General features: G+C 54.9%; 1 protein-coding gene across 1 annotated transcript in view; it reads left to right on the forward strand.

The window, feature by feature from the left end:
• Positions 1–1026: 1026 nt before the first annotated feature.
• The window catches only part of XKR7 (XK related 7), a 34005-nt gene continuing 22661 nt past the window's right edge, over positions 1027–12370 (forward strand). The window contains exon 1 of the mRNA XM_050918299.1: positions 1027–1619. Coding sequence (XP_050774256.1) covers positions 1027–1619 — 593 coding nt within the window. The remainder of the gene's footprint in view (positions 1620–12370) is intronic.

Below are 12370 nucleotides of genomic sequence, written 5' to 3' on the forward strand. Positions count from 1 at the left end.
GCGCCCTGCTCCCTGCGTCGGGGATGGCTGGAGGCGCCCCGCGATCGATAGGAGCAGGGGGTGGGGAAGCGTCCATGCAAATACAGCGCCCTTGGGGTGAGGCTTAAAAGCCAAGACAACCGGGCCTGAAAACGCGCGTGAGCCGGGCTGGGGTCGGCGCAGCCCTCGGGGCGCCCTGTTCCGCTGATGGGCAAAGCCCCCAAGCTCCAGCCTTATCAGGGCGTCCGCCCCTCGGCCCGGGACGTGGGCTGGCGGGGAAGAGCTGAAGGAGGGAGCGGCCAGGTGCATGAGAGGGGAAGGGGGGATGCAGGAGGAATGAATAAATAACCGGCTGCCCGGGTGGGGCGGGACCCCAGCTCTTCCCCGCCCGGCTGCCCAGTCCGGACAGGCTCCGGCTCCTGCTGCCGTGGGGTGGGGGGTAACTCAGAGAGAGGAGGTGGGTTTGAAGAGGGGACTTCCAGCAAGGGGTCCTCGCCTCCAGCCCCTCCTCTCCCTGCAGCCCGCTCCCCTTCCTCCAGCCCCCTCCTCTCCCTCCACCCCCTCCCCTTCCTCCAGCCCCCTCCTCTTCCTCCAGCCCCCTCCCCTGCAGCCCGCTCCCCTTCCTCCAGCCCCCTCCTCTCCCTCCACCCCCTCCTCTGCAGCCCCCTACTCTCCCTCCACCCCCTCCCCTGCAGCCCGCTCCCCTTCCTCCAGCCCCCTCCTCTCCCTCCAGCCCCGCCCCTGCAGCCCGCTCCCCTTCCTCCAGCCCCCTCCTCTCCCTCCAGCCCGCTCCCCTTCCTCCAGCCCCCTCCTCTCCCTCCACCCCCTCCCCTGCAGCCCCCTCCTCTCCCTCCAGCCCCCTCCCCTGCAGCCCGCTCCCCTTCCTCCAGCCTCCTCCTCTCCCTCCACCCCCTCCCTTGCAGCCCCTTCCCCTCCCCTTCCCTCCAGCCCCCTCCATCGCTCTCCCCCCCCCCGCCCCAGCCCTCCGCTCCCCTCCCTCCCTCCGGAAGTCTCTCCCTCTCCCTCTCCCTCCTCCTCTCCTCCAACATGGCCGCGAAGTCGGATGGAGCCGGGGCGGCCTCGGCTGTGCGCATGGAGGGCGCGGAGGGCGGCGGCGCGGGCTCCCTGCCGGGCGGGTCCCGCCGAGGGGGCGGCGGGGGCGCGGGGCTCGGGCCGGGCGGCCCCTTGGCGGCCGCCCCGCCGGCGCCCCGCGCCTACAGCCTGCTGGACTGCTGCTGGGTGCTGTGCGCCCTGCTCGTCTTCTTCTCGGACGGGGCCAGCGACCTGTGGCTGGCGGCCGATTACTACCTGCGGCGCCAGTTCTGGTGGTTCGGCCTCACGCTGCTCTTCGTGCTGCTGCCCTCGCTCGTGGTGCAGCTGCTCAGCTTCAGGTGGTTCGTCTACGACTACGCGGCGCCCCGAGCCCCCGGGCCGGCCGCGGCCCCGGCCCCGGCCCCCGCCGCCGGCACCAAGGACAGCGGCTGCACCAAGGACAGCGGCCGGCCCGGCTCCGCGCTCCTCTCGCCGCCCCCCGCCCCGGCCCCGGCCCCCGGCGCCTACCGGACCCGGGGCTGCTGCCGCCTCTGCATCTGGATCCTGCAGTCCCTCATCCACCTCCTGCAGCTGGGACAGGTCTGGAGGTAGGGGCGGGCCCGGGAGGGGGGGAGCCTGGCTCCGTGCCCCGCTCCGCGCAGAGCCTGGGGGATCCAGCGGGGGCAGGGCCGGAGCTGGAGGTGGAAAGGGAGCGTGAGTTCCCGACCTCCTTCTGTAGGCACCGCGGCCGGTTCATCCCGGAGCGAGGAGTCCGGGGGAGCATGGATGGATCTGCCCCCTTGGCCCGGCGAAGGAGCCGTGTCTACGCACGGGGCTCTTCGTGTGCCGGCCCAACCCAGGCCGGGCGTTAGCCGGTCTCTTTCTCCACCCTGCCTGGAATTGGCAGGGGAAGGGGGGCCAGGACACAGGGATCTACTCTGCCTTTCTCCCTTGCACTGCCCGTGGCACTCGGCTGCCAGGCCTGGGGGTCGGGGCCCTCCAGAGGCGCTGGGGAGCAGTGGAAGGGAGCTCGGTGTAGCCTGAATTTCCCTGAGGATGGAGGAAGGGGGTCTGCCCCCACCACGTGCTCTGTCCCGATGGGGAGTTTGCAGCCTGCCTTTGGACTTGTCCAGCTGCAGAACTGTTCAAAGGACATCAGCCAGCAAGTGGGGTGAGGGTCCCTCTCTGCCCCTCAGGCCTAGCAGTCCTTTGCCCAGCTTCCCCTAGGACCTGCCCACTCCAAGACCCTCACCCCCAGTTCTCCTGCTTCTAATTTCCAAAGCTTTAGAGGCAGTCCTGTCCTCAGCTACCCCCTCCCCCCCGTGCAATATGGCCCCAGCTGCTTGTCTGGAACAGCTGTGCTGGAGCAGGAAAGGGTCTCTTCTGTAATCAGATCCCCAAGATCAGCAGTTCATTAGCTGTGAATGGGGGGTGGCTGGTCTCCTGAGGCTGAAGCATACGGCTGGGGGAAGGTGACGGAGACTGGGGCTGCTTCCCCTTAGGCGTGTGTCTTGGGGTTATTACATAAACTCCCTCCAGTGAGTCCCATCCAGTCCAGAAGAGCAAAGAGACCTGGGCAAACCGGAGCCAGGGGGAAGAGAAAGCCCTAGACCAAGACAGGCTTTGAGGGCCCATGGGGGTGCTTTACCTGAACCTCAACAATGGGCAGGGTGAGGGAGCACCTGGGCTAGGGGCTGTTTTGAGATATTAGATTTATGGAGCATTTTCATGGCATGAGGAAACAGGTACCAGATAAGAAGGCACCGAACAGCTGACAGGATCACCCCTACCCAGCAAACACACACCCGGTTTATAATGCATGTGTGTGGGCGCCAGCCAAGCTGCCAGCCCCTCGTGAAGGGTTGAACGTGGTGTCTTGGTCGCTGTGACAAGGTACCACGCCGAGCAGTCCACAGCTAAAGTGCTGCACCATTCTAATCCACTCACCACGTCAGGCAGAAACTGAACTGCTCCTCCTTGGTTCCCTGTCGGGCCTGATCCTGTGAGGTGCTGAGAACATCCGGCAGGGTGCAGGATGCCTTTGGCTCAGATCAGGGTCCCATTCTGTGCCCACGACCATGGAAGTCAGTGGTGTCACATAGGATGTGCAGGACTGGGGTAGCATTGGAGCCATAGCAGATCCAGCCTGTCCCCTTCCTTCATCCCTTTCCTCTGGCATTTCATTCATCTGCCGCCCACCAAAATAGCTGGGGCCAGAGACAGTCCATGTGAGCAGGGCACAGTCAGACACTCAAAAGAGGTCAGCTCTGCTGCCCGCATCTCCACTGGCTCTCCAGAACTCTGAGCTGATCATTTACGGGCATGTCTGTTTCCCAGGGCCAGGCTATTGAGCTTCCCTTTCTTTTCTCCACCCCAGACAGCCGTCAGCACTCCCTTTCAGATTCACAGAGCTACAGACAGCACAATGCAAAGGAGCTAGGGCTCTGCAATGGAGCTGATTTCTAGAGAAGTTAATGCTGGGAAAGAAAGGGGAGACCTAGCAACTGAGGAGTTTGGGTCAGGTTTTGGTGCTGTTCCCACCCTGTATTTCTGTATTCTGTGGCCTTGTTTGTCTCAGCATATCCATGTGGAGGTGTTTGTCTATTACTCTTCCCACGATCAGGTAGCATAAGGCTTTGCAAACTCTTTTGCAGTATAGAGCACATCTTAATAGTGAGATTGTCTGTCTCATCTCATTCATGACTGCACAGGCCACCTTCCTGCCCAGTCATGATCCCAGCCCCGTGGCATCTGCAGCAAGTGCTTACAAAGAAAAGCGCTATTAAGGAAATCTATTGTGTAAAAACTGTCTTTAATGTGCTGTAGCAGCTGGAAACGTAGAGGACAGCCAGCACCTTGGGACCAGCCAGCTGTCTACAGACTGTTAGTGAGTGGTCCTGGGCCCACCAGTGCTCCCTGGGTCCCAGTTTGAGAAGGCCTCTGCTACAATTACATTGTAGTCACTGGTTCATTTGTTTATTTTATTTATATATATAATCTGCCCCCCTGATCTGTTATAGTGTGGTAGGGTTTTAAGCCAATTAAGCAGCTCTCAGAATTGATCTCCTGGCCATGTTGGACTCAAATTGCAGATCAGTCTCTTTCTAAGCTTGGGATTTGTTACTTGCTCCCGTGACCAGTTACATGCAGTTTACTACACTCATTACTGAGGCTGGATCTGGTGCAGGTGGATGTGACAGGTTCTAGGTGTTGAATCATCGCTGTGTTAACTGTGCATGTGAAGAGAAGACTTTTCCTTGAGCTTCTTTGTCAGTGTGGACCTGGGTCTGGCCCTGTTGCACTGGGGCCGTTTGTGCATCACAACTTATAGTCAGTCAATGTGTTTACAGGCCTGAGGCCCAGCTTCACTTTTGTGAGAATAATTTGCGCCTACAGAATTTGCCCCTGCATTTTTGACACCTGCAGAATGAATTTCAGCACAAGCCTAAACCTGCAGTTGGGTACTTGGAGCTGCAGATGCCACACTTTGTCCTGCAGCTGAACATTAGGCATAAAAGTGAAGGCACAAGTTTTGTGGGTGCAAACTGTATCTGCCGATGTGCCCAATAATGTGTCCTTGCCAGAGAGCACTGGTGTTTAGCTTACCTTGATTTAAGGCTACTGTAGCAATCAATTAAAGTCCACTGTAGTCAGCCCATTCACAATAAACATGCACAATCATTCTTGTGGGTATCCCATAGAGACGGTATCAGTTGCAGGAGAGTGAACATGTGTAATCTATTCAGACTACCCGCAGGCAAGTGTACAAATGCTGGGAAATTGGCCTTAACATTCGACCAGTTCCGAGCCTCCATAATTACGAATGGTCAGAAGAGGGACAGTTCCTTGCATGCAGATTTCCTGTCCAGTCTTAAATGCCCTTCCTAAGCCAATAGAGCACAGATATGCTCAGTTTGGGGACAGTCGGATGCAATCAGCACACCATTAGCAGCCCAGATCAGTCTGTGTTTCATCGTGTCTCATGCTGATGAGATTTCTCAGTTTACAAATTCCTACCTACTTTGCTTGCAAAAGGTCAAAACTATCTTCTCTAAATGGAGAAATATCAAAGGGAAAGAAAGTCCTTTGGGGTCTGTTCTCCCCTTGACATGCTTGCCTGCCTCCCATTAGCGTTAATAGGAGCATGTGCACATGCCAAGGGGACGGCCTTCTCCAGTCTGTGCACATCACACAATGTATTTGCATTTGGTGTTCATTTCTCTCTGTCTTGTAATGTCTTTGCTCAGAAAAGCTTAGCCTGGATGTGGCATCTGTTTTCCCAGTCGTGTTCTGCTTCTACCCAGTTTCATATGTGGTTTGGTCGAGGCACGGTGGGGCCACATGGTTTCCCAGAGGTCACACAATAGCTCAGAGGTCATTTGCTGGCTCTTCCTGAATGATTAATATTAACTCTACTTGGCATTTCTAGATCACTTTCCATCCAAGGATCTCAGTGCGCTTTGGAGACATTTCATTAGGCCTCCACGTGCGTCCGATCTTATCATCATCCCCATTTAAATGGGGGGATAGCAAGGATCAGTGACTTGCCTGTGATGATACAGAAAAGAAAGGCCCCTATTCCTGAAACTGGATCCACATGGCCCCCAGCAAGGCCCCAGTGACTTCAGCAGACCCTTGTTTGGGTGCAAGAGTCTGCCTGTGTGGATCCAGTTGCATAGTTGGGGCCTAGGTTTGTGGCAGAGCTGGATACGAAATGGAGATCAGCTGACTTCTAATCCTGATCCTTTAGCCACGGGATTCTCCTTGGAACACACGGCCCTTCTGTTTCCCTTTGCTCTAACCACTCAAACAAGCAGGGATTCCTTCGACTCCCTAATTACACCATTTTCTCGGCTATAAACTGGGCCTATTAAAGAACAACTTGTATTGAAATCAGCCAGCTCCCCTGTTGTCTCTTCTGGGTCCCACCTGTTTCTCCTGGGCAGTGCACTGGGCCTTTCAGGGTAGGAGACGTGTTTTTCAGAACATGAGCTGGGACACCCAGTGGCTGTGGGTCCTCACTTGGGATTTGAAGAAGCGTTGTGGGTGTGTGGGAAAGGAAGGATTTAAAGCCTGTAATCAATGCGTTGATGTGACATCATTCAGACTGTGCCACATGGAGCTCTTTCTAATTATTTCACTTTGCAAGATGTATAATGGATTAAAATGGCTGCAACTGAAAAGCAATTTTCTCCTTGTTTAAATAAAGGATTACGGAATAATGTCCCAAATTACCTTTTAGGAAAATTGTACTGTGTATCAATTACTTTTAGATCAGTGAGTCTCTCTTGTTTTTTCATCTCAGGATAATGATTAATGAATTTAGTTACAACTGGGGCTAGGTTCTTTTCTTTTTTTTTTGGTTTCAACACTTGAAAATTGGAGTCAGTAATTGGAACAAGTTAAGGACAGAGCTGGCTGGCAAAGGCGCTGAGGAGATGCTGGTATTGTTTTGGATTATTTATATCACTCTGAACAAGGTTAATAATGAGGGTATTTAGCTGGCCACTTGCTGTGCGGCTTGTCTCTGGGTGATCCTTGCAAATGAGAATGTGCATTTCAACAGGTTTATTGTGGAGGCGCGAGGTTTAACGTGACACTTCAGCAACTGAAGGGCTAACTGTGCTTGTGACAACAAACCAAGCCTTTCCACACATTCTTCAGAGACGAGCTCCTGTCCAAACCCTTTATATTAACGTTTACACTGGTGTTCCTTGGCTTGTTTTTAATATGAAGAAGGCAGTAATAAGCTTGAATCACCTTCTCTAGATTTCTGCTTGAACATCAGTTTTTTTAAATTAAATGATTGTTTGTAATTGATTTCTTATTTCTTATGCTGCTGCTACTGTGTTTGGTTCATAAAAACCTAGCCATGGCGTCAGGGCAAGAGAGAATATTTTTCTGAGTTGAAACATAAACTGTATGATCAAATGCATAACAAATAAGAATCAGCATTTCATTCTCGCAAGTTGATGGGCGATGAAATCTTGTTTTAATGAGATCCATGGAACTGATAGAATGATGGGAAAATAATTGTGCCCTGCAATGAAAACAGAGGGCGGGGGAGGGTCACTTGTTGAATCCTTGAAGAGTTGGAGATTGTATTAGCAGATGTGCATATTTTGTGCTTCCTTTATCCCTCCCCTTTCGCTTTGTTCCAGTAATGAACTGTGCACAGCAGCTGCTGACTGCGTGGAGGGGAAGGCACTGCCATAGGGTTAGTGTGCCTGTCGGGCCATTGTGCATTGCAGGCAGCAGTATCATTGCAATGACAAGCCCAATTAGTGAGTTTGATTACATCAAGAGGATAAGGTCACTGGTGTCTGGGCTCCCTTGCACAGACCTGGGAGGGGGACTCCCTGTGGATCCAGGTTGCCTATGCCCTACGGACATGGGGAGCAGAGAGCTCTGAAATGCTTCAGCTGAGTGGACTTCTGGAAGCCTGTGACTCACATCGCTGCAGTTGTGGGCTGTGCTTTCACTGCTTAGTGTGTAGCACCAAAGTTGGGGGCTTTGCTTTGTTCACCCCTCCTCCTAGTACTTGACAGCTACTTCTCCTCCCTGCTAGGATCCTCCCCGAGGGCTCAGCCCTCCATAGCCCCACAAAAGCAAGCACTCCAGTGCAAGAGATTATGAATTTACTATGTTTGTACAGCTCCTAGCACAGCGGGCCCTGGGCTCAGACTAACTGAGGCTGGTGGACACGGAGCAGTAATCCCCCACCCCCTACCAGCTGCTCACACCTCTTGCCAATGCCCGTCTCGCCCCAGAGCACAAAGGAGAAAGCACACTCTGGCCCAGCACTTGTCATTTCCCACGGGCCAGCTCTGGGGGCAGTCTTGGCGGCTGAGTGTCTATGTGTCCGTCCATCCCATCCACTCCTCAGTGGGGACTGACAGCGGGGTGCCATGTGTGCTGTGCAGACAAATGGGCATGTTCCTTCCCAAAGAGATGAGTCTGTCTGGGGAGCACAGAGATCAAGTCTGCCCTGGATGGGTTATGACCTGCTAGGTCTTTTTCATCGCGAGTCTCTGTGATGCTGTGAGAGCTGGGGCTAATGATGCCTGGTCTACACTACGCAGGTCGAGATAAGTCTCCTTCCATCGAAGTTCTTGTGCCCATGTCTACACTGTGTCACCAGCCGTCCTAAGCTCTACATTAAGGCCACGCAGCAAACCCCACCTCCCCGACCAATGTGGAGCCCCAGCCAAACTGCTGAGGTCGTCGCAGTGCGAGTGTAGACACGGCTTGACCTGCGTCGACCTAGCAGTCCTCCAACAGCTGTCTCACAATGCCCCATTCCCTGCATCAGTGACCACTCTGATCACAATTCTGAACTCCACTGCTCAGCGGTCATGGAAATTAGACGCCGCCCCCCAGAACTCCGCCAAGTATTTTTGAAACGCCGTTTCCTGATTGTCCAGCATGGCGAGCACACTTAGCAGCTCTCCCTGGCTGTATGCAATGCCCATGCCAGCTCTGCGCACCAGCTGCGCTCCTGCCTGGCCTAGACAGGAGAGTTGGATCTCCTGGCCCCGGGGTGGGGAGAGAAGAGGCTGTGTGACGGACCAGCCGCAGAAACATGGACATCTATGAACAGATTGCACCAGCGCTGCAGGCAAAAGGGGTCTGACAAGGACAGCGCAGGAGCTGAGGCAGGCATACCACTGGGCCAGGGTGGCCAACCAGTGATCTGATGCTGAGCCTCAGACCTGCCACTTTTACAGCCAGCTGCAGGCCATCCTTGGCAGAGGCCCCACCAGCACCTGGCAGGCCATTGTGGATACCTCTCAGGACCCTGAGACACAAACCCTGTCTGGAACAGCTAGGAGCAGGAGGGAGATGTGGCACATGGTCTAGCCATGCCACAAGCCAGGACCTGTTTGAGACTCCACCAGTCTCTAGCCAGTCCTGCCAGCCGAGCACAGATGAGACAGATGAAGGGGAAGGGACCAGGGTGAATAACGGCATACATTTTTCCTTATGGTGTTTCAGTTTAAAGATGGTGCCTGGCCTGTACTCATACCCATGGAATAGGGGCTGAAATTTGATTGTTTCATGCAACCAAAGTTCCTTTCTCCCACCCAAAGCTGAAGTGGCGATAAGTGGCATGTCTTATTACAACCTTATCTGAGAATAAGGGAAGCAAGTTTTAAAACTTCTCTTTCCCTTTCTGTAGTGACTGTAAATCCTGTGATGCATCTGTTAGTTTTTATCAGCTGCTGCAAGCTTTAGGGGTGCTCCCTCCACACCCGCAGAACACCTGGCCCTGAAGAGGAGGAGCAAGAAGACGACTGAGGGGGATGTGTTCAGCGAGATCCTGCAAGCCAGGGCCACATCGGACCGCAGACAAAGCGTCTGAAGGGCTGCCATGACAGACATCATGGAGAAGGAAAGAGCAGACAGAAGAAAGGCCCAGGAATCCCAGCAGTGAAAGAAGATGCAGATGCACCAGGATATTAGAGGTCTTCTCAGGCAGCAAACCCAAATGCTGAAGACCCTGGCTGGCCGACCGACTCCCCACCCTTTGCAGTCCTTAGAGAACTCCCTGGTAGCAGGTCCTTACACCCCCCCAACATTCCATGTGGCATCACAGGTCACATCCGAATTCTGACCACCATGGTGGGACAGCAAGGAAAACGCCAGTGTCACATACACTGGCCTGTGGGAACCACGGCTGGCGTATGCCTGGCCACAGGGGACTACATTTGTGCTTTGAAATGGACAGAAATGTTTGTTTGCTGCCTTTCCAAGTGTAACGTTCCAGTCCATCAATTTACATGAGAGGTTTCTAGTGCATTCCCTGTGAGGTTTGGCTCTTTTTTCTTTCTTTCTGATGTTTGGCCGCTCACTAAAGTTCCATTGTTGAAGAAAGCGATAGAGTCTAGAGACGGCGCTAACCCAGGCCAAGGCAGGGAAGGCCCCGTCCCTGAGTAGCTGCAAGGCATGCTCCAGGCGGAGGGACAGATTGAAAGAGCACTGGCAGGCAAGGGGAAGGAGCTACAGGCTGCACCAGGAGGTGAGGCTGATGCCTGGAGCTGTGAGAGGAGTGACTACAGCTTTGTCAAGCCTACAATAGACACTGTGATCCAGATCCCCCTCTCCCTTTGGGAGTTGGAAACTCACAAGAGCCTGTGAAGAATGGGACATTGTCCTATGGGCAGATGAAGTGGATACACCTAAATCTCTGTCCAGGCCCCAAATGAGGGAGCCACAGCCTGGTAGAAAGTGACCCGGGGGAGTATAACTTGTGGGGGGCGGGGCAACAACTGGTCCAGACACTGTAGGGCCCCTCTAGGGCCCTGATTCAGGACCTGGTGAGGTGGGTGGGCCTGGGTCCCCCTACCTTGTTCCACTGCACATACCCTGTGACAGACCCCTCAGGGGAATGGAAGGGACAGTCAGGAGAGAATGAGGTCCAACAACATACAATCCAGCCAGGACCCCTTCTAGAAGCACCAGGACAAAATAATCTGTGGATCCATTGCTTGACCAGTTGGCCAGCTGGCTATCAGACTGACACTCCTTCCCCTCCCCAGAGAATAGAATTATCTTTATTTGTTCCCAATCCATATTGCAGAATGCCCGGCAGCACGCAAAGCACCCCAGTGCTTGTAAATGTACAGCAAGCACCACGTGACAACTTGTGTAAATGCACAACAAGAAGCACTGCACGGTTCCTAGCAGCCCCAGCCCCAGACAATGCTCCAGCACAGAGCATGACTGAGGCTGACAGTCCAAATGCTTCTTCAGAGCCTCCTGTACCCATATAGCCCGAGGAGCTCTTGTGATGGCCCTTGCATGTGGCTGGTTGAAGTCAGCAGCCAACGGCTCGGCCCTCTGCCCAGACAGTGGCACGCTGCACACGGGAATACCTCCCCATGAGGCACTGCCCTGTGCAGCAGCAGAAGCACTCCCGGTGTGTATGTGCAGCATGGACGCGCCCCAGCAATATCCAGACTGCGGCAGCTGTGCACTGATGTAACTTGTGCCGATCAGAGTTTGGAGTGTAGACCTGCCTTAGAAAGCATTTCTGGCTCTCTTTGGTGTACTAAGCACTCAGCCAGCACATGGAAAAGCACCAGTGCAAAGGCCGGAGTTACGTGTCTAACAGTGCCCCAGACCACATCATCTGCAAGGATTCAACCTGAGGCCTTTGGCTCTAAAAGCACGAGCCCGAACACCTGGCCCCATTGCAGTCAATGGGAATTTTGCCATTGATTGTAATAGGGTCAGTTGGCTCAGAGGCTGCAGCAGACACCATCACCTCTATACGTGGTCTAGTCACTAGGCATGACTAAGCATATGGGTCACGATCAGCCCCCGGCGGCTCTGAGTCTGTCTGGCCTGCTCACCCTTAGGTTGGACATGCGACTCAGTTATTCAGTCCCAAATCAGTAACGTTATAGAGTGACTTTCTTTCTTGGCCATTTAGTTGGTGATAGAAGGCAAAGGGCTGGACCCTCAGGCCCTGATGGAACCACGGGGAGGCCCTGAACGCAGCAGAACTGGGGCGGCTCTGCTGCCCGCTGGGCTAAGAATGGAGGGATCTCCACCACAGAGCTGTGTTCCAGGGGGTCTGCGTGTACCTGATCAGGGAGCAGGCCTGGGAGCATGGCAGTGGCGGAGCAGGGGAGGGGCAAGGACACCACTTTTGTCCATCTATGTATTTATACTATGTCCCTCACAATGAGAGCTGAACTCCTGAGGAATGGCTGGTAGATCTGTGGCTATGTGGATCTACTGGGAAACACCCCCAGCTCCCCCTGGGGGAGAAGAGGAGGGAGGAATCACAAAGTATGAAGTGAGCCCTGTGAATCGTGAATTGGGCACAGGGGCGGCTCTTGACATTTCGCCGCCCCAAGCACGACGGCATGCCACGGGGGTGCTCTGCCGGTCCACTGAAACCGCAGGACCGGCCGACCCTCCGCAGGCATGCCGCCGAAGGCTGCCTACCTGCTGCCCTCCCAGCGACCGGCAGAGTGCCTCCGGCGGCATGCTGCCCCAAGCACACGCTTGTCGTGCTGGGGCCTGGAGCCACCCTTGATTGGGCAGCTGTCACGGAGTCACCGGGCGATGCTCTGGAACTGCTCCCCACCAAGCCAGTCAGGACTTGGGGAGCCTCCTCTCCCTTGGAGCAGACTTGTTCAGGGCAAGAAGCTCACACGTCTTCACCTCCTGGGTCTCTCCTTGGAGCATTCAGCATCCTCTGCCCCTCCGTGCGCTTCCCACAGCGAGTCCACCCCAGCGGGGTCCTGGGGAAGCCACCAGGTTCTGCACCCCCACTTTGCAGTCAGACATGACTCTCAGCCAGCCAGTAAAACAGAGGTTTATTCGATGACAGGAACAGGGTCTAAAA

Source organism: Gopherus flavomarginatus, chromosome 11 (assembly GCF_025201925.1).
Source record: "Gopherus flavomarginatus isolate rGopFla2 chromosome 11, rGopFla2.mat.asm, whole genome shotgun sequence".
Taxonomy (NCBI): Eukaryota; Metazoa; Chordata; order Testudines; family Testudinidae; genus Gopherus; species Gopherus flavomarginatus.